The sequence below is a fragment of the Hirsutella rhossiliensis genome, assembly GCF_020360975.1.
Source record: "Hirsutella rhossiliensis strain HR02 chromosome Unknown scaffold00016, whole genome shotgun sequence".
NCBI lineage: Eukaryota > Fungi > Ascomycota > Sordariomycetes > Hypocreales > Ophiocordycipitaceae > Hirsutella > Hirsutella rhossiliensis.
The window spans coordinates 428553-450967 of NW_025408682.1; the positions used below are offsets into that span (position 1 = coordinate 428553).

General features: G+C 42.1%; 4 protein-coding genes across 4 annotated transcripts; 1 reads left to right on the forward strand and 3 right to left on the reverse strand.

Moving 5' to 3' along the window:
* Positions 1 to 12237: 12237 nt before the first annotated feature.
* HRG_10509 (zinc-binding domain-containing protein) lies at positions 12238 to 12723 on the forward strand (the record flags this gene model as incomplete). Its single annotated transcript, XM_044868980.1, has 1 exon — positions 12238 to 12723. The coding sequence occupies one exon, from the start codon at positions 12238 to 12240 to the stop codon at positions 12721 to 12723; it is 486 nt and encodes a 161-aa protein (XP_044715722.1).
* An 836-nt stretch (positions 12724 to 13559) lies between these two features.
* Positions 13560 to 13964, reverse strand: HRG_10510 (uncharacterized protein; the record flags this gene model as incomplete). The annotated part of the gene is made up of 1 exon (XM_044868981.1): positions 13560 to 13964. One exon carries the CDS (start codon positions 13962 to 13964, stop codon positions 13560 to 13562), a length of 405 nt encoding a protein of 134 aa, XP_044715723.1.
* A 2618-nt stretch (positions 13965 to 16582) lies between these two features.
* Positions 16583 to 17629, reverse strand: HRG_10511 (MYND finger domain-containing protein; the record flags this gene model as incomplete). The annotated part of the gene is made up of 3 exons (XM_044868982.1): positions 16583 to 16678; positions 16796 to 17476; positions 17522 to 17629. The coding sequence occupies 3 exons, from the start codon at positions 17627 to 17629 to the stop codon at positions 16583 to 16585; spliced, it is 885 nt and encodes a 294-aa protein (XP_044715724.1).
* Positions 17630 to 18979: 1350 nt separating this feature from the next.
* Positions 18980 to 20668, reverse strand: HRG_10512 (alpha/beta hydrolase fold domain-containing protein; the record flags this gene model as incomplete). Its single annotated transcript, XM_044868983.1, has 1 exon — positions 18980 to 20668. One exon carries the CDS (start codon positions 20666 to 20668, stop codon positions 18980 to 18982), a length of 1689 nt encoding a protein of 562 aa, XP_044715725.1.
* Positions 20669 to 22415: the final 1747 nt, after the last annotated feature.

Genomic DNA, 22415 nt, shown 5'->3' on the forward strand with positions numbered 1-22415 from the left:
GGACTAAAGGAACCTCTTTATTAAGGAATATAGTCTCTTAATAGTAAAGGTTATTATATACTTAAAGTAATAATATTAATTAATAAAGTAAGTAATAAGCTATTCCTTCTAAGGGTCGAGCTACGTTTAAAGTATATAGCGTATAGCTCTTAGCGGGTACCGCCTAGGCTACTTAAAGAAATAGAAGCGTTATTTAAAGCTATTTATATCCTTTAAGCTAATAAGGGCACCTTACTCTTAGAGGAAAAGCTTAAAGCTTAGTACTCGTTAGGTCCGGCCTTAGGCGTCCCTTATAGCCTTAAAGAAGTATACCTTTTATCTTAGTAAGCACGTTCTTATTTATATACTAGTAGTAGAGTAATAGGACTATATTCTATAGCTCTTTAAAGCTTATAAGGGCGTTAATAAGAGTAAATTCGCGGTCTATAATAGTAACTTATAGAGGTAGAATTCTTATTAATATAGCTACTATAAGTAAAGCTAAGATCGCTTAATAGTATTAAGCTTTACCCTTATTAAAGAGAAAGACTAAGGCTATTAAGAAGGTCTTCTTTATATATATAATACTATATATATTTAAAAGGGGTATATTAAATCGGATAGTCTTATATATATAGTCTAGTTACTAGATAGCTAGGAACTAATAGAGTAGCTTAAGGCCGCTTTTTAAGGCTAAAAAGAGTATAGAGAGTCGGCCGGCTAAATCGCGAGCGTTATATATAAAGAAGTCGGATTTATTTAGCTTATTATAGAGGAATTAAAGCGGCGTATACCTAGTAAGCTTATATTAACGATATTAAGTAAGGGCGTTATATATCTACTTAGTACTAACGCCTATAAGGTAAGGGTCTTTATTAAAGCGTAATCGAAGTTATACTATAATATAAACGGGCTATAGGCTATTATTATATAGCTAAATAATCTTAGAGGCGTATTTTAATATAACCTCCCCTTAATACTTAGCTTATACTATTAGCTTAATAAAGGGGTAATTATAGGCGCTAGTAAAAGGGTACGTAACTAACTAAGTACCCTAAAGTCGGTTTAACTTAATAACTAGATAAAAGGGATATTAGGTTATCTATATACTTATTTAGCGGCGTTTAACGATATAACGACCGGTGTTATTCCTAAGGGATAAACCTATTAAGGGGTTTATATTAGTAGATATAATAGGGCGTAGTCTAAGTAATAATAAGTATATTACGTTAGTAATAAGTCGGAGGTTATAGACCGTAGACTATAACTAGGTAATTAGAATTAAAGATAGAATCGTAATAAAGATCTATATTAAAAGCTATTAAGCTATCTATCTAAAGGAGTAAAAGTAAGTAGCTATATATACCTATAGAGACTATCCTTAGATTATAGTCCTAGCCGTAATCCCCTTCGTAGCTTACTATAGCTTACTAGTAAGCTATGCTCTTAAGTAGTAATCTATCTATATAAAGCTTACTTAGCTTATATACGCTCTAGGTAAGCTAAGCCTAAGTAACTTCTTATCCTAATTATTATTCCGAGCCGCCTTATTACGTAAACGTAGCTAGCTCTCTTACGGCCCGCTAACTATAGTTATAATACGATATCTCCCCTCCTTTTAGTCTTATCTATAAGACCTACTACTGCCTTAGCCGCCGTATATAAATATACCCTTATCGCGCGTATATATATTCCCCGTTCGTTCTTTCTATCCCTTAGGATATACTACTAATAGTATATCTAGTCGTATATCGAAGGATCGTTCTTATAAGACCTTTAAGCGTATTCGTTTAGCTAAGTCTATTAATCGTCTTAGTTTCGACGTTATACTATATTCTTTTTATTCGTTACGCGGCTTCCGCTATAAAATACTAGAGAAATCTTCTAAGTATACTAAATATATATAGTAGGGTCGTTCCTACGATACGTTAGGCGTAGCGATTAGCTCTTATAGGTAACTTCGTTATCCTACTTATTATTTATAGCTAACGTATATCTTAGTATCCCGAATAAATCTAAAGTCCGATCGATTAAATAAAGAAGAAGAAATTACTAAGGAGCGAATATTAAAAGCTTAAGCTAACCTAAATAAAGCCTTAGCTTATTTAGCGCAGCTTCGCTATTAAAAGCGCTAGCTAAAGATAAAGGGTACTAAGATAGTCTATTAAGGCCTTTATTCCTTAGATAACCTTAACGAGGCTAAGCGCTAAGAATCTAAAGCGGTAGTCGATATTTAGTCTATAGGTAGATTTAATATAATTAATTAGAATGCTATTAGTTTATTAGGCGATTTTATAATACCTAGGGTAGATTTTACTAGTAGAACTATTAAAGTAGAGAACTATAGTAGGTTAAGTGCTTAAGTAGTTCCTAGGTATTTTCTTTTAGTCTATATCCCTTTTACTTAATAAGGTATTCTTATTACTAACCTTATTTTCTTATATCTAGTATTTATTTAGCTTTATATTCTTAATTATCGTCGACTTTAATTTTTTCCTATAGTTTAGCGTTTCGTAGTACTAGTTTTAATAATAAGATATAAAATATCGGGTATATCTATATTATTATTAATAGCGAAAGTTTATAGTTAACTTTTAAAATAATTTTCTTAACCTTAAATAGTCTAAGTTTCTTAAAATCTAATTTATTGCTTAGTTATTTTATTTTAATATTTCGTTATATAAGGTAGACTATATCTCCCTCTTAAAAGATTAGTCCCTATAATCTTTTCCGATTATAATAAGTAGATATTCGTTCCTTAATAAATTAAAGTTCTTATTATATTTCTTTATATAATTTTTATAGCTAATCTACTTATAGTATCGCTCGTTCTACTTATAGTTCTTACCGAGTAACCTTAAATGCTTCTAGGTTATATCTATAATTAGTATATACTAGTAAGAGCCTAGTTATTTCTATAACTAAGCTATTATAAGCTAGTTACGCTATTAATAGCTATTTAACTTAATCGTTTTATTTATAGCTAATATAGTATCGTAAATATTATTTAAGCGTTTAGTTAAGTCGTTCTATTTATTTATTTATTTATAGGTAATAAGCTATACTAAGCTTATATTTCGTCCTTAATTATACTATAAGAGCTTACTAAAACTTAGCTATAAATATACTTTCTTTATTAGAGATAATCTCGTTTAGTAGTCCGTAATTACTAATAATAGTTTATAGGAATATATATACTAGCTCTTTTATATTACTTACTTCTTTATATAGTAAGAAGTACCTATACTTTATTAATCTATTAGTAATAACGAATATACTATTATACTTAATATTAGTTATAGGTTCTTTTAACGATAATAGCTTTATAATATAGTTAAAAGCTATTAAGTCCTATAGTTTCTTTAGTATTAGTAGCGGTTATAATTCTCTATATAGCTTATATCGTTCTACTTTACTTTATATATAAAGTTCGTATTTTTAATAGTTTCGCTAATTTGTTTCTTTATCTATAGAAAGTTATAGATTTATTAAATTCTTTCTATTATTCTTTAGATTCCTTAGTATCTATATATTAGGTATCTATAGATTTCGCGTATAACTTTATCCTAAAGTTCTTTTAGTATAAAGATCTTTCCTTAATACTTTACTAGCCTATCTTCCTAGATAACTAAAAGTAGTTCCTAATTAACCTTATTATAGGCTTATTAGATTTTCTTTATTAGGCTTTCGTCTAGATTAACCTTAAAGATTACGTTAAGCTATCGTTATTATATATTTCCTTTATTATTAAGCTTAAGGAGTTATCCTTTCGCTATAGGTGCTCCTATATTATAGTTACTTTATCGACTAAGGGTATTAGCTTAACCGTTTTCTATTCCTTTTCTATAGATTATTTCGTAGTCGAATTCTAATAAATATTCGGCCTATTAGATCTATTGTCCGTTTAACTATTACGTTATTATAAAATATAAGATATTCTTATAATCTATATAGACCTTAACTTTATATTTACTTCCGAAAAGGTAGTATCGAAATTCCTTAAAAGCTTAAATAATTATAAGGAATTCTTTATCGTAAATAAGGTAATTAAGTTCTACGCTATATAGCTTTTTTAAGTAAAATATAATTAGTTATAGTCTTCCTTTATTATCTTTTTATCCGATTTATACTCTTAGAGTAAAGTTTAATATATCGGTTTCGAGCTTAATTTATCGTTTTAGATTAAAGGTAGTTAAGACTAGTTCTTATATAATTATAGTTTTAATATATTCGAAAGCTTTATTAGCTTTATTATCCTATATAAATTCTTTTTCCTTCTTCGTTAAGTTATATAGTAGTATTATAATCTTTTCGAAATTTTTAATAAATCGTTAGTAGTAATTTATAAATCCTAGGAAACTTTATATATCCTTAACGTTCTTTAGTATTAGCTATTTTTTAACCGAGTTAATCTTATCTTATTATATTTATATCTCTCTTAGTAAGATTATATATCTAAGGAAGTCTACTTCCTATATATAAAACTTACTTTTCTTTAGTTTAACTAGTAACTTTATATTTTAAAGTACGCGGAGTACCTTATAAACGTATTCCTTATATTCTTTTAAGGTATCTAAGAAGATTAAGATATTATCTAGGTATACTACTATAAAGATATTTAAGTATTCGTATAGGATATTATTAATTATCTATTAGAAGGTAGCTAGTATATTTATAAGTCTAAATAGTATTACTAGATATTTAAATAGTCCGAATTTCGTTCTAAAAGCTATTATTTATTCGTATCCCTTTTTTATATATATTAAGTTATAGGCGCCTTTAAGGTTAAGGGCTATAAATTATTTTTTACTATATAGTCGATCTTATAGTTCTAATATAAGCGGTAATAGTATTTAGTCCTTTATTATAATATTATTTAAGCGTCTATAATTAATAACTAGTTATAGCTTACTGTTTTTCTTTAAAATAAATATAACTAGGTAGCTTATTTCGGATATTAACGTTTATATATATCCTTTTTATAGATTCTTATTAAGGTAGTCGCGTAGCGTTTATAGTTGCTTTTTATTTAGGTTATAGATCTTATAGAACGTTAGCGTTATTCTATCTTTAAGATAAATTTCGTGGTCTTATTAGCTATATTTAGGTAACCCTATCTTAAGTTCTTCCTTAAAGAGTTTATTATATTTCCGGTATTCTTAGGGGATATTCTTTATTTTATCTTATAGGCTTTATTCTTTCTTTTAAGAGCTAGTTTCTCTTAACTTAAGCTCTTTATTAATTTATTTAAGGTCTTTCCTTAAAGTAGTAATAACTCTTTAAATCTTTATATTATATCCTTTATTTTATTTATATTAGATACTAGGTTATATAGCTATATTAGTTAGTATATAGGTCTTATTAGTCGATTTTATTATATCTACTAGTTTAGTTACTATTTTCGTTTATATCGCTAAAGCCTATAATAATTTACTTAAATAGTTATCCCTTTTATCCTATTTAGTAGCTAAATTATCGTAAAATTTTACTTTCTCTTAAATCTACTAGTCCTAGAAACTTATATCTTTGTTCTAACGTAGCTAGCTAGTTCTTTAGTTAATTAGTAGGTTGCTCTCTTATAGCTATAGAAGTCTTAATATAAGGTTATATTTTCTAATATCTATAATATTAAAGTTAACTCGTTTATTATAGCCCTAGATATTAATATCGAGGTAATTAATCTCTATATTAATAATTCTATTATTATAGTTAAAGGCCTCTCCTTTAATATTTATAAGTTTATATAGATCTATCTTATATCTTTATATAAGTCGGTAACGATTAACGACTTTAAGTAAAACGTAATTACCTATTATACTATAGTCTAAAAGTATATATATATAATATCCCGCGATTTAGATATCTAATACTATTTAGTTACTATAGCTTACTATTACTATATATAAGGTCCTTAGATCTTATTATATCGTGCTAGTCTATAGCCTTTTTATAGATAGCGTACCTCGTTTTTTACTTAGTCTTTATTTATTTTATTTAAGTATTCTTCTTCGATTTATTATTAATATCGTTTCTTTATATTTTTATCGTATAGTATTATATTAAGGCTTAAGAGACTAATTTCTTATAGCTAATCGAAGATTTCTTATTTCTCGACGCTATATCGTTTATATTATACTACTTTATAGTTAATTATATACTATACTTTATAATTTTATTCGTTTTTATACTAAAGGTTAAGTTTTTATTTAGCGTCTTTTTATTTTTTATATAGTATTTTTATATCGATTTTTCCTTAGTTAAATATAGCTTATAGCCTTTATATATATTACTAATAATCTTTTAATATACTATTATATTATTTATACTATACTTATGCTTTTTTATATTTATAAATTCTATAGTTTAAGTATATATATTCGTTATAATCTTCTTTATTATATTTAACTTATTATATAAGCCTTTAAAAGATTAGTAGTTCGGATACCTTAAAGCGAGTAGCGTTATACTATTCCTTTATTTTAACGTATTTATAGATTTTATATATTTCTAAAAGATATCTTATTAATAAACTATAATTATCGCGGTATTTAAGTAGCGTGCTATAATTAGGTTCTAATAATATAACTTAGTTATTTAGGTAGCGTTAATCGATTTTCTAGTAGTCTAGTTCTATACTTAAGTAGGGTTTTAAAAGTACTTATCCCTTAAACCTAACTAAGAAGGCGTTATATTATACTTTTATCTAGAAGTATATTATATAATCTAGGTAAACGTATAATATCTATAAAATATACTTATAGTGCTTATAAGTAAGTAGTATTTATAGATTATCTTTAAATTCTCCTTATAGTTACTATTCTCGTTATAGAGCTATAAATATATTAACTATAGCGATAGCTATAGTATAGTCTCCTCCGCGTAGTGCCGGTTAATATTAAATTAATATAGCTTATTAGTTTTCTATAAGAATTTAAAGCGTTTATTAGGTTTTAATTATAAGTATTTCTTTAAATTTTTTAAAGTATAGAGTATATTCTCTAATCGTAGTATTCTCCCTTAGTAGTAAGGGTAATAGTATAAGTTCGTTCTCGTCTTTTATTTCTCTAAGTATTTCTTATTCTTTAAAGCTTATATCGTTAATACTTTATTATTCCTCCTTAGGTTATTATCTAAGTTTTATAAGTATAAGGGCTATATTTATATCTTCTTTATTATATTATTTATAAACTACCTATTATTATTATCGATTTTTATTTTATATATCTTCCTAGAATTATTTACCGTTCTTCCTAATCTAGTCTTAAGAGACTTCTTTAGGAAAAGGGTATTCTAGTTCTATAAATTTAACTTATTTCTATATTTTAAGATCCCTTTATTATATTATTATAAGTGTTTTCTTTAATAGCTTTAAGAACTATCTAGTACCGTTTTTATTACTTAAGTATACTATATATTCGTCGTTATAGTATATAGTCTAACTAAGGAGTTTATACTTTAGTTCTTATCTATTAGTAGCGTTTAGGTGTTTCTTACTTTCTAGGGCTAGTACTTAATAGGTTTTCTTCTCCTTACGAGGTTATTTATATTCTTTAGAGTAATATCTAGGTTTCCTATAATTAAAATACTATCCTTTACTTTTCTATATTATATTTAGATCTATCTTACCTAGGTTAGTTATATAGGCATAGGTAATAAGAGTTTCGCGCTTCTTTTTATAGTTAGCGCGTTAGTTAAAGTTATTCTTATAAGAAGGGTTTTAGTTTCCTCTTCCTTATTTCTTTTCTTAGCGTTATATATACTATCTATCGTCGATTCGTACTACTATAGTAATATAGTCTAAGAGGTTATTAGGTCGATTTTCCTTATAGAGCTCGTCCTTAACTTCTTCTTTAAGCCTATTATAGAATTATAATATAAGAGGTTCGTTATCTTAATTAAGCTTTAAGGTAACTTAATAGAACTTTATAGTATAATCTAATACTAAGATCCTTTATTAGATTTCTTAAAGTTTCTATTTAGCTTCTTATTCTTTATTAGTTATTCTAAATACCTTTATAATAACTTCTTTAAATCCTTAGAGACTAATAAAGACTTTATCTATCTCGTTATCTCGTCGCGCTAGTTAGTTATTAAGAAAGTCCCTTATAATAGGTCTAAACTAAGCGAGTACTATTCTAGATAAATAATTTCCTACGTAGAGTACCTTTTCGACTAGGTCTAAGAGTTTAGTAAGGTAAAACTAGTAGTAGGCCTTAAGTTAGGTAAGAAAGTCTCGAAGCATGCTATAAGTACCGTCGAATAGTCTTAGCTATTTTTATAAGAAGGTATAAGCAATAAGCGTAGAATCGGGTAATCGATAATATAAGCGGAAAGATCGGTCGAAGGAGTATAGGGTAGGATTTCGTCCGAAATTTATAACGAGTATATAAGGGGCTGAATAATATATTAAAAGAATAGCGTTGTAAAAGATGCTTGCGAACTTGCTTATTCTATCTACTACTCCCAGGGAAATCCTTCGTCTTTTATAGACCATTGCTCGCCTACTAGTAGACCAATTAGTTAGCTTTCTAGCACATTCTATAGTGCTTAAAAAGCTCTATCTATAGTATATCTTCCTAACTTAGTAGGTGGTCTGATTGTGGCGTGATGGTTGACGTAAGACTATAGGTTCTGGCATAAGTAGTGGATTTAACTAGAATGTTCTATGCCCCACCTATTCTCGTATCGCGGATATCTTCGGAACCGCTAGGCCAAAATAGGCAATAGGGTATCCGTTCTGCTCGTAATTAACTTATGCATTTTATGCATATTTTTGTTTGTAAGGATAGGCTTATCCTAACCCGCTTTTCCTAGAGGAAGGTATAGATGTCTAGTAGAGGTCTTTATCTTTTAAGGGTTATTCCCTTAGACTATATTATAGAGCCTCTTTTTACTAGCTTATTCTATAAAGCCTCCCTATGCTTATTATTTCTTTATAACAGTAAAATAGGAATATAAGGGTATATTCTTATAATTTTAGTTTAACTACTTTTCTAAGGTCCCTAACTTATCTATTGCTTCCTCCGTTCCTAAGTAACTATACTTTATATCGAAGGGTAATAATCTCGCGTATTATATCCTAAGGCGATATAGTAGCTCTAGAGTTAGTTAATCTAGCTTACTATATAGGTATATCGATAGTTATAATATTACTTAGAGTAACGCGGTATTATACTAAATAAGAGCTTTTAATATATAACGACCGGTGTTATTCCTAAGGGATAAACCTATCGAGGGGTTTATATTAATAGATATAATAGGGCGTAGTCTAAGTAATAATAAGTATATTACGTTAGTAATAAGTTAGAGGTTATAGACTATAGACTATAACTAGGTAATTAGAATTAGAGATAGAATCGTAATAAAGATCTATATTAAAAGCTATCGAGCTATCTATCTAAAGGAGTAAAAGTAGGTAGCTATATATACCTATAGAGACTATCCTTAGATCACGGTCTTAGCCGTGATCCCCTTCGTGGCTTACTATAGCTTACTCGTGAGCTATGCTCCTAAGTAGTAATCTATCTATATAAGGCTTACTTAGCTCACGTACGCTCTAGGTGAGCTAAGCCTAAGTGACTTCTCGTCCCGACTATTGTTCCGAGCCGCCTTATCACGTGAACGTGGCCGGCTCTCCTGCGGCCCGCTAACCGTGGTCGTAATAAACGATAGCCTTATCGCCGTAGTCTATGTATTTCCGGCCCTTTAAGCAGCGAAGGTTAACGTAGGTAGGCGTAGCTATATTAGGCCTCTTTATAGCTATAGTAAGGGCAAAGCTATACGCTCGTGCCGTTACGTTATAGGCGGCTTAAGCCTTTTAAAGGGAGGGAAAGGTCTAGCTTAAGAGAGACTCTATTATAACGGCGGCTTATTATAGAAAGGGCGATATAAATGGCTTTAATTAGATATTATTAGTGATATATAAATTCTATCTAAGTAGTGCGTAAGGTAGGCGCGGGGAATATATACACTTAAATTTACGGTATCGGCGCTGCGCCTTAACCAGCCACACTACCTACTTTTTCTACATGCCGAATAGCTAGAGCTGCATGCCGGTTAGTCAGGGCCTAAAAGTAGGTCTTAAGTATAGATAGAGATATATATAAGTGTAAAAAGTATTACTTCTTAGCATTTACTTATATAATAATAGGGGTTGTGGATAAATCTTCTCTTTGATATCAATGGGCCCCCTCGACGACAAAAGCGTACGTGGAAAGAGCGTAGGTACTTGTGCTCCGGTGTGGGGCGCTTGCCCCGTGAGAACTGCATTTATCGAGGATAGAGATATGAGTTAGTGTGAGGAAACCACTTGGTTGTGCAGGCAAAAGTGAAGTGACACTCGAACAGATGACCTGGTAGTGGACCTTATATGCCATGGAGGTGCTGGTGGCAGCTGACAATTAGCTTTTTAGGGCACCCAAGGGCAAAGGCCATAAGGAGTACCAAGGGGTGATACGTCCTCGACTGAAGCGGCAAAGATTTCATTAAAATAAAAATCTTGATCAAGGACGATGTAGTGTGTAGAGCAAGCAACCCGCACAAGAGTGATTTTACATCACTCGACTGGGCAAAGTCTCCCGTCAGTCGACAGCACCACAACTGGCTGGACGGTTAACTGAATCTGAGGACATAGAGCCCCATCAATGACTCTAACAAGGGCTTTGCTGTGTCGGCATCGCATTCTAGTCAAAGACGGGTGGAATTCGGGTATCGGTGTGGAATTAACCACCGTTGCTTGCCCGCCTTTGTACAGATGTTAGATCGAGCTTTGGACCGCCCACGTCAACGTGACAGGAGTCTGCAGAAATGACCCAGCTGTCCGGTGCCGCAGGGATCTGAATCCATCAAATCACTTGGCGGAGACTGTAAGTTACTCAATACTTGCGAGCGTGTCACGAAATGGCGCGACAAAGTCTGAAAGCTCCAGGAAACAAGAAGTTCACCGCCAAATCATGAGATTGCTATTATGCCAAACCCACCGCTCCCGAACCGGCGTGACAAGTCGACGAATTCCTCGAGGAAAAGCTTTTCAATGCCGTCAACTTGCCTACGTGCGTGCCGCTTCCATAATTCGGTCTGCCCATGGGTCGGTCAGGTTCTAGGCTGTTTGGGCCCACGTCAAGTGGGGGCCCATTGACTCAATGTGGCGGCAAGCTGTCTTCATCTTTGCGAGCCAGGGCACGCACACGCTATGCTCTGTTATTTTTTAGGCGCGGATTCTGCGCGTTGCTGCGGCGTCATAGACGAGTCATGCGTCAATGGGCTCAGGCGGCTCTGGTGCGCCCTGAAGCCAGACCGCGAAACTGGCTTGTAAGCGGGTGAATAAACCCGTAATGGAGGGTTGGGAAGTTTGGTGAGGAGCACATAGTTTAGAGACTTGGGCAAGCAGGAGCTGTCTTCTTTGGGACGCTGCGGTTGTGGGCATACTCGGATTTCACCAATACGTCCAACATGGCGCCGCTTTGCTCTGTAGAGTCGGCTCCCACGACTTTCCAATTCGACCTATCTACCCCTTTCCTGAATCCTTTGTATGGAAATTCGAAATGCCAAGACGACGCAAGACTGGTCTCATTCTCCAAATGTGTCTGTCCTCTGCACTTTCGGGGCGGCCGTCGTCAAGAAAATGCCCGTCGTCATCCAGCTAACGACGACTGCTGATCTGGCCATTGCCGCATATTCCGTTTCACTGACGTCTAAGTCCTTTACAGTGGCGCCGAGCGGCATCTTGTCATCACCACCGCCTTGCCGGCCAATGACAGGGTGGTTCAGGTTAGAAGCGAAGGGCGGATAAGGGAGCCCCAAAGGGAGCGTCAATCGAGGGTGCAAGCATAGCCTCGGAAGAGCCATCGGGTCCGAACCAGTGCATGCTTCGCCCGAAAAGCTGTGGGCAGTTCAGAATGCAAACGGAGCTGGGCTGGAGCTGAGGCTTGTGATCTAAGCTCAAAACGACAAACCCGAGCACAAGCAAGAATTATTAGTGTTACGTGACATGAGATTGAGTTGGGAGAAAATTTCGGGGACATATATCCCATCAAATTCACTGGCACAGTCTTGTTGGATTCACTTCGCCACCCATGTCAGGTCTGTTTATGTTTTCCCTCGGATCACCGCAGTGTCTCCTCTGATCTTTGTTCCCAGTTCTTCATTACTTCTGCCAAACGACTGCGTCTCTTCCTTTCACCAGTCCTGCCAAACGCCTAAGTGTCATTACACGGGACTCTACCCTCTCAAGCTTTCGTCTGTTTAGACTGCGTCGTCATGGCGCGCAAAAAGTCCCGACCGGCTAAGAAATGGTCCTTGTATCCAGGATGTCACGGTCAGGTTTCATCCTTACTCGCACAGGAGGATCTCTTTTTCGACTTCAACGATGACGATGACGACAAAACTTGCATGAAATCCTACGACACGAAAATCATGTGTCGTTTTGTTTGCCGCAATCGCGCATGCACCGCAGAGAGATATGGATGGGAAAGCACCAAGATTGCTATCACCCTACGAATGTATCGTGGTGCAACCTATAATGCGAGAGTGTACTCTCAGCGCTGCAAGCATTACAACCTGGTCAGCTCACCGATCCTGGACGATTCCTACTCGGAACGGGTCGCCAATCGAATCAAAACGTGGTGTGGTGTCAAGCTGAACCTAACCTCTCGCAAGGGTGAAGGCAAGGGCCACCACATTAGAAGGGCTTGTGAGGGATGCAGAGACGGTCATTGCCGTGAATCCGAGGATCGGGCGACTTGACGGGCAAGGTAGGTACAGGTTAAAGGAGTCCCTCTTCTCAAAGGGCTGGATCCATGCTAACAGCAACCCAGATTCCGTGGGACAAGCTGCGAATGAGGTTGGCAACTATTAAAACTCTCCCTAATTGGCGAATCTCAACCTCCCAGTTCCATTCCGTTTAGAGCCTAGGGCTGCTGGCGACTCCCCAATAAAGTAAATATGTTGCCCCTGTCTGTTCAATCTCCACAATATTCTCCGTCAAAAGGTGCTCGCGGGCCTGCCCTTTGTGGCTCGACCAAGTGAAAGCCAGGGGCACCTACTTTGTCTCGTTTTAATTGTGCTAGCTGAGTCTCTCGACAGTCCCACAAGACACCGAATAACGAGCGCTTGGGAGTCAGAAGCATTCGCAGTTGCTGTTAGTCTGCGAGCCAATCAACTCAACGCCCCTTTCGCAGCTTTGTCACTAATAAAAGCAGCTGGGGTTATCGAAGCTGGTTGCCGGAATGTTAGCATTCCTGCCATTGTGATAAGTAGTTAGTGTTGAGGTATGAACATAAACGATGCAATCGATGTAAAATAATTAAAATTTCATTTTATTACTGTCAAAGTCTGTATGCACTCTTTCAAAGCGCAAGACTGGTCAAGCTATGGTACGGTCTGAAGAAAGAAGTGGACAAATCGAATGGCCGGTTCTGTTTGCCCTGGACGTTTGAATTGAAACTCGGACTTCTCGATGCATTTGCCAGCTCTCGCTCGGCAATCAACCTCGCCCGCCCTCCCGTCGTGCTGATGCCAGGTATTAATATGCGGCTTCTTGGTCAACTTGATATCAGGCTGGGCGCGCTGCTAGTAGACTCTCAATAGACCTTGGTATCGGCGGTCGGTCGGGATCTGGCGAACACTGTTTTGAAGAGAACAAGTAGGGTTCCCCGGAACTGGACGACGAACACAATGCCCCAGATTCCGGCTGCCCCAAGCGATAACAGGGTCGCGGCGATGCCAAGGCCCAGAAACTGGGGCCCCAATTGCGAGGCAATCTTAAAATCCTCAAACATCCTGTTGAGTCTATTAGAGGCAACGATCGTAATAATGTAGCTGCCAATGAAGCCGCCGGTAACGAGCGCCCCGGCCGTACCTGCCAGAAGGGCGTTTGCCACGATGACAATCTTGTTGTTCGGCACGACGACGGCACAGGCAGTCGCAAGCATTGCGAGGAAGCTGACGACCGTCGCGAGGATGAATACTACTGTGAGCAGGATCATGATTGCATGGAGTACATCGAGTAGGAGTGCACTGGACTCGTTGAGGACTTTCGGCAGCGGAACCACGTCTGCAATGTTCTGCAGTGGCCCATCGAGTCCAAGAGCCTCTCGAAGGTTGCTCACGCGCTCTAGTAAAACATCAGTCTTCAGTCCCAAACTTCCATTCGGCTATGTGCAGGAGGACAAACTTACTGCCCGGTGTAGTACAAGATCTGACGATGACGCCAGATTTTGGATCATCTGGATTTGTAAAATTGCCATTGCAGAGAGTCCTCGGATGGAGCGAAAACCAGTCCGGGAGGCCGAGCCTAGCCTGAATATCCTCGGCGCCCTCTCTCACGATTGATGATATCAGGCCCCCGGCGCCACCGCCGCTCAGGGCATTGGCGATTGCCCCTTGTAGGCTGCTGCTTTGATCGCTCCCCTCGCCGCCCAGCAGACTTCCCAGACCTGATGTAGGGCTCGGACTCTGACCATTACTGCTCGGTTGGCCGCCTGGCAATGCGCCTAAGATGTCGTCGACTATGCCTCTCTCGCTAATGAGATCTCTTCTGGGAGTTGGCGCTCTGTTCGTCTCGGGAGTAATGCCAGAGCCCACGTCCAGCTTAGAAATGTTCAACTTTGGGCGCCGTTAGCTATCCGCTTGATATTCGCTGGGAGACTTAAAATGTCAAACCTTGAAGATGGCAAGATCCTCTAGAGAGCCAGGTTTAGTCCCAGAGGATACGGTCACGGCCGTCAAAATGGCAGTGATAAGGGACAAGACCAGAGGCACCAGAAGGGCTACCCGAACAAGTAGGGGAGAGACTCGGTCAAGTAGCGACGGCATGGCGGGCAACGCGGCACGAGGCCAGCTCACTCGCGATGATTGGTTCGTAGAAGCTCCGGCAGTAGAGGAATCGTGCTCGTCGCGTTATCTTAGACAAAGGCAGGAAAACGAGGACGTTGAGTTTCTTGGTAGATAGAGGTAGGCAGACCATTCCGAGGAAAAGGAATGCATCTGGTTTGCAAATGTTGGCCGAGAAAGCTTGCAAACTTGAGGAGGCACACAGCCCAACTGGGGCGGGTCTCGTTGCATTAAATTCACTTGCCCATTTCCACGATGGAGGTGGCCAGGAGTTCTCACTAGCCCTCATAGGTAGTATTTGCGACTCGACACGGACTGACCGATCAAACAAAGACGTGTAAGAGGATCTCCAGGGCTGCTAGCCTTTTACAGCACCTGCCAACTAGCAAACACCCGCGACCGCGACTGGATCCCGCCCAGTGGCAGCTGCCTAATGTTCTGACTCGTCCCATGATTCATGCACAATGCTGCGCAATTTCAGCATTTCCCAGCAAAGATAAGCCATAAGCCAAAGAAGTATCGTTCATAGAGCACAGACTCACGCGCGATTACTAGCAAGCTCTTGCTTCATGCTCTCCGAGTCGCAGTTATTTCTAATTTTCAGCATAGTGGCAGGAACATGTAAGATACTTGAACCTGACGAAGCAGCATGTTGGTGGCAATTTAGTCCGCTATTGAGCACAGTAGATGTTATTGGGGTGAAGGCATATGACGACATTCTTCAGGCGACATAATGGGTGACGTCTGTTATTAAACGCCTCCTGTTTCATGACATCTACATAACCTCCGTGCGAAGGCTTAGTTTCCCCACGTTTCATTTTGCCACAAGGAACCATATATGACGTGAGTATGATATTGGCGCTGCGGCGGTCTAGAGACAACTGTGAGAGGTTCCTTTAAGTGACTTTCACCTTACACGATCTTACTAGCTCTGGTCTAGTTTTCAGTTTTTACGAAGATGGCAGTAGCTTCACAGCAATGGAGTAATCGTCTATTATTTAGGTGGCTAGCACCTATTTCTTTGCGCTCTACGAGTCGCTTTAACTCTCGGCCATGATACACCGTCATCGCGAGGTTAGAATGCGTTGGTATTCCAAGAGCAGCTTTCTAGCAAGCGATCCAAAGACACAAAGCCTTTGATATCCAAAGCGCGCCCTCGCGTATCCAGACTGTCACCCTCTGTTACAGCATGAGCGTTGCTATCATCTTAACTTCACGCTATATGTGCGCCATGTGGCATCTTGAAAATTTACGGCGATACTCTACCGATGGGTTCGCCTCTACTATCTGGTTGAAACTGAATGGGTGGGCAATCTGAAGCTGCATCTGGCTAACGGACGAGGCGCAAACAACATGTTTTGCCCGCATTAGATTCAGCTGACCTCATTCTCTTTTTGCCACTTCGTCAAATCCCAATTAGTGACGGTCCAGTCTGCTTCGCATAGCCAGAGTACCTAAAGCATGAGGAAAGGAATATCCCACCGTTGTTCATCGCTGGAACGTACACTTGCAGCCAGCATAACGCTCACTCATCAACTGGCCCATGGTCTGGTACTAGACGGCGTTCTGAGCATTTATAGCGAGCAAGTACAACGGCGCTATGACCATACGAAAGAGCAACTGGGGCAAAAGTGTGATTGAGGGCTATAAAGGGAAACCCCGTAGCCAACTACTATTGCATTGGACCGAAACGCAAATCCCCCATAGCGCCTCTCGACGAAATCCCTGCGAACATATAACGTCCATCTTTTGTGTGCCTTTTCTTTAAGATTCATGGCGCCTTGCTCAGGCTCCTGACGACATCAATCGCCCCAGGCGTCTCAGCCCACGCAGCAAAGGTATAGCCCAGCATCAAGCAAGCCTCTTCCTGTGTTCCTTGTGAGTAGGCCTCTGGCCGGGCGGCAATTGCTTTAGCTGGATTATTAAGCATCGACTGCCAAAAATAGGGATTGGATTGGTTGATGGATGTATAAAGCTGTCTCACTTGACGCTTGATCTCCTGGACCAGAGGCGCAATCTCCTCTGCGGTGCTCCTGAGAATCTCGGGACGCGCCTCGACGACGCTGCCGACAAGCCGAGCGCGGATGAGATCAATGATTTCCGGCGGGACGGTTCCACGGAGCATCCTGGCGGCGTTCTGAACCGCCTGCAGATCCAACAGGACCCGCACCTTGAGCAACGCCACGGTAACGGCGTGGCTCAAGTCGAGGCAAGACTTTTCCAACCATAGCCCTTGGGACGGCTCAAGCACATCGGCATCCTTGACGTCGAGGAACGGCAGATCCACGTCACCCCAATTATAATAAGAGTCCTGCCCGGTGGTTGCATACCACTTGACGAAGTCATAGGCCGCCTGGTCCCTGCCGAGACGGATGTATAGCGCCGGGATCAGGTCCCTAAGGCCCATGTTATCCGAGCGACAGAGCCGGAGCATGTCGAGGAGGTGGTCCAAAGCAGCCCGGACAACATCGACACGGCCACCGGCGGAGCCAAAGTGCTGAAGAAGTATATCCACCAGCCCGAAACGCGCGCGCATATAGGGTCGGGTCTCGAAGATGCCCCAGAAACGGCCGACGCCGGAGTCAAAGACATTGGCCGGAGTGATTATGTCGCCCGGATTGTCGCGTAGCATCTGCTCCTCGCGCTTCAAGCGAGCACGCGCCCTCTTGACGGCCACGCATCCCTCCTTGTGGCCGTCTCGGTCGGCTACCTGGTGGTCTCGGCCGCAGTAGTAAACCGACTGGCAGCCCGAACAGCGGAGGAGGCCGTCTCGGCGTTGGCAGACTTCGCAGGCCCGCGGCGTCAGGTCGAGACGCATTGACGGCGACATTTGCGCACGGCAGATTCAGTGCGCGCGGAGCAGTACGAGGGCGGCGTGATTACGCATCGACATGTCAAGGGACTGCCCGAGGCTGCAAAGTCTACAGAAACGTCGCGATGCCAGGGAGGTTCAAGACGGGGGATGCCAAGCGGCCATTCACGTGCTTCTGTGCGACGCGAGGTTCCACCGAATACCATGCAATGCCAAGATTAAAGAACACGTTTTGCTGCGCCAATCACTGCTTACCCATGTCTCCGGGTCGCCTGGGGCCGTACGCGAGGTGTTCAAGAGCAATACGGGACACAATGAAGCCTCCGAAAGATGACATTATCAATGAGAATAAGTACGCATTTTATAACGATGAACTATTATTTCCATGTAAGTCTATATAATGCTTTAGGAGCTGCCGGGCCCTAAGCTCAAGTATCTTGTGCCAGTTTGCACAAGGCAATCGCCTGCCATTGGGGAAGAGCTAAAGGCCGCCGCGCCAAGTGTGTCGACTTGTAAAACACCAAGGGACTTGAAAGACTAAATGAAAGGAGGCATATCAGTCAAGTAGGTCGAGGAAACAATCAAAGAATTGGGCATGCGTTGGGCTCAAGAGAAAGGAAGGTCCCAAGCGCTGGTCCGGTGCATAAACGGAAGGGTTGAGCCGCAGAAACATGGGGCTGCAGTCTATACAAAGAGAACAGGAGACACGATGACCTTGAAAATGTATAACAGCCGTCTCGACATAGTGATCTAAAACCTGGGGGTTTCGAATACGGCTTTATGTCTGCCTAAGGGGGGAAGGGGGGCTTATATACTATTTTCTACTTCCACTTGGCCAGATTTTAATAAGATACGCGTTCCTAAGCATGACAGCAGAAACACGGAGATTTTGTATACTTGAAGATGATTTCCCTAGAACATTTAAGGGTAAGGGTCACCGCCGGGGCTGTAGTTGAACCCGCGGCCGGAATCGTTATAGAAGTAGTGAAAAACAAAGAGGACATAGGAGATGCATGCTAAAAAGCGGAAATGAGGGACCAATACCGATGAATGCACAACAACGAAAGATGAGGTCGGCACCAGCCCTCTGCTGTGGCTATAAATCCGACTCTTGGTCCTCGAAGTGCGGAGCCCAGTTCTTTGACCAGCGGAATGGCCAGGCATTCTGCAGGCTGACCTCCACCATCCGAGAACCTCTACCTTTCAAGACGATCCGCAGTCTCACCTTGTATTCGTACCTAGAACCACAATGATTCGATCCAAGTAACAACGGTCGGCAACAAATACATCACGACGGCAATTGCAGCACACAGGCCGCCAGTCCTCCTTGTCATGATGCCGAGAGACCAATGGTCATCACGAGCGCCGGCGCGTCACGTCGGAAAGCACCACCTGCGCAGGGAAGATCCTCTCCTGACCCGTCCGGTCCTCCGGGAGCTGTGCTGCCCCACCCCTCTCCTGCTGGTGGAAATAGGGCCGGTCGGGCTCGCAGGTGGTGTGGTAGTCCGGAAGGGTGCCGTCCTGGAGATATGCGCGGACATGCCTGGCCAGGCACGAGGATGGCAGGGCCAGGGAACAGTGCCCGTAGCCCTTGATTTCGACGAGGCTTGAGCCCCTGAACACCTCGCGGGCGACTTTAGCCGACACCAGCGGGCAGACGGGGTCGTAGGTGGTGGAGACAACCAGCAACGGATGCGACGTCTGGACCAGCCGGCGCGGCACAAAATTATGTGTCTTGGGAATTGGCCACTGCTGCTTGGCATAATACTCGCGGTTCATCTGAAAGAAAAAGGGCGATGACTTATACCAAGGCATCAGAAAGTCAATGAGAGCCTGCCTTCCCTGTGGCCAGTAGGCAGGTCCCGATAACCCGTCATTGAGGTCGATAATGTCGTTGGCCTCATCGATGGTGTCTGATGCTTCATCGCTGCCGTACCGGAGGTATGCCTCGGTCACATTGCCGTCCATAACCTGCGCCAGATTGTGGGCCAGCGTGTGCCAGGTGCTCGGATTAAAGAGGTGACTGTATATGGCGCCGTTAAGCATTGTTGCGTGATTTAAGATACCTTGTGTCGTGGCGTTGATGTAGACGGGGATAGGATGCGTCTTGAGGCGGTGTAGGAAGCTCAACACTAGCTGTCGCAGCTCCCCCTTATTCCGGGCCCGGGAGGCCAACTCGCACCTATCGCCAGCCTGAACACACTGCTCAAAGAAGCCATCAAAGACATTCATAGTATCTATGAAGTCGCCCCGCAAGATACGCGATTCATACCAGTCAAAGTAGTCGGTAACGCCGTCGATGATAACGCGGCTGACACGTTCTGGGAAGAGGGCGGCGTATGTTTGGCCTAGTAGGGTGCCGTAGCTGAAGCCCCAGAACACCATCCGCTGCTGGCCCACGGCATTAAGGATGCTGTTCATATCGGCAGCCGTCTGGGGCGTATTGATGTATTTACCATGCTCTCCCATGTTGTCGACGCAGCCCTGAACGTAGTTGTGCGTCCAGGCATACCGCTCCTTGCTTTGGGTAAAGGCGTCTGGGTCATTGATCCTGAACTTGCTCTTGCGTGTCTCCTTGTTGGGATAGCATCGGGCTGCAGGCCGTGACCTATTGACGCCTCGTGGGTCGAAGGACAACAGGTGAAACCCGTCGCCAACAACGTCGTGAAGATAAGCTCCATTTGTGTAGATGAATGCTAGCCCGCTCTCGCCGGGGCCGCCCGGGTTGAGGACAAGATTCTCCGTGGCATTGTGGCCGCGCATCCGGATGAGCGGCAGGTTGAACGTCTTGTCGCCAGAATTATGAGCGTCGAATTGATCCATGGGCACGTTGATGTCGCTGCATTCCACCTCGCGATCTTTGACCTGTCCACACAGCCGCCAGCCGATCTTCTCCCCCGGATATGTCCGAATATTGTGCCCAAGCACATAGTCCGAGGCCCAGAGGAGAGCCACGACGGCCGTGGCCAGCTTGCCTACGCGCCTCTGGTTTCGGGGGCCACGAGGAGCGCCCGGCATCACGAGTGCGCCGGATAAGGTCACCATGATGGCAGCGGTACCCAAGCTATTCACTCACTTCGGTTCTGGGTCGTTGGTGACAAGGGACTCTGGGATCTTGGAAAGCGAGCGGCGACTTCTTCGAAGCAATGCCAAGTCTTTATAGCCAGATCTCTTATCCACCCCAAGGCCAAGGCAGGCCAGGGGTCAAATGGGCAGCCGCGGAGATGTTATCCGCAGGGCTTTTCGCCCATAGAGGGCTAGACGAGAAGATGGCTCTAGCTCGGCACCTACCCCTTGCCCACAATGGTGGTGTCGAGCAGATTGATCGGTGGCAGTGATACTAGACCAGAAACATGATTCTGTCTGTAGTGTGTGACAAGGAAAGGCAACCTATCAGTAAGTCCAGTGTGATAGGGAAGTGGCATATGGACACGTCTATCTGCAGACGGAGAATTCGAGTGTACGCAAACCAGATGGCGATAAGCCAGTTGCAGCCATCTCCTACTGAAAATACTCGATACGCAACTGTTGGCAATTGGAAGGATGGATCGATTCGTTGGCCGTGGGTGTCGGTGATGGTGGGTATCCAGCGCGACGGCGCGATAGGCTCGGAGAAGTCATGCGCCCTCTGGAAGCACACACTAGAGGAGAACGAGCCGTTAACCAACGGCAGCCTCAAAGACGCAGTCACAAGCCAAAGCCAGAGGAGGCTGGCCACGAGGCCCGAAAATCGAACTCTCCGTGCTCTCAAGGAAGGTGTAGTGGTCTTGAAGAGGCGACTTTAGTGATGCATGTCTTGGTCTATCGGGACGAGCGAGGGGCTCTATATAGTACAGATACCCCCGGTTACTGCCCAAGGAGGGCATTAAGATGTCCCTGTACACGAGTCATGTCCTCCGCACGCCCGTCCGCTAGGAGTGTCATCTTGGCCCCCAAGATCCCTTTCCGGCATGCGGCCCTGGGGCCCTTCGGGGCGCGGGTCTCTTAACACGAACCTAATGGGCGCCGGAGCTCGACTTATCACCAGCCAGGGAGGCTTAAACAAGGCCGGAATAAGACTCACCCCCTCAGCCCAATCATGCGCGGCCAGGTACACAGGGGGGGTCCCACGTAGCCAAGGCCTGCGTCTTCTGGCCATTGATAAGGTAGCCGCGTCGGCCGCGCTTCGCAGCCTCGCGCTCAACACGAGAACACGAGAATAGAAGGTGTGAAGGCCTTGTCTCGTGCCACGGCCGGCGATAGTTCCTTTAGATCTGGTTCGGTGACAGACTTGTTGTCGTCATAGGCAACAGCGAAAAGTGTAAGCGAGGGCATCGACAATCGCGACGGCGCCATCTATCTGCTAGGGCCAACTGGGGCGGCGAACAGCCTCACGCAGGTTGTTGCACAGGAGGGGAAGAGAGGGAGGAAGAAAAGGGGGAAAGGGGGGGAGGGGGGGAGGGGATGGTGAATGTCTCATTCCACGGACTTCTCACTTCAGAGTTCAGACGTTCTGTCAGTGCCCCGCATTGCCACGCAATCGTCTGCCCATGAAAGCCAAAGGAGACGCCGCTTATCTACGGGTTACACGACACGCGCGACATCCGTCCACGCCCCTTCCTTCCTCCCCTCCACTCCCTCCCCCCCAACCGCCCTTTATCAATTGACGTGACAGAACGAGCAGGGAACAAGAAGCTAGGGGGGGCTTTCTGGGGCAAGCCCATTCAAAAGACGTACTGTACTCTGTTCGTTGTCAAATCCCATCCATACCTTCCTCAGCCTTGATGCTGTGGATCATCCTTTTCAGGGAGGA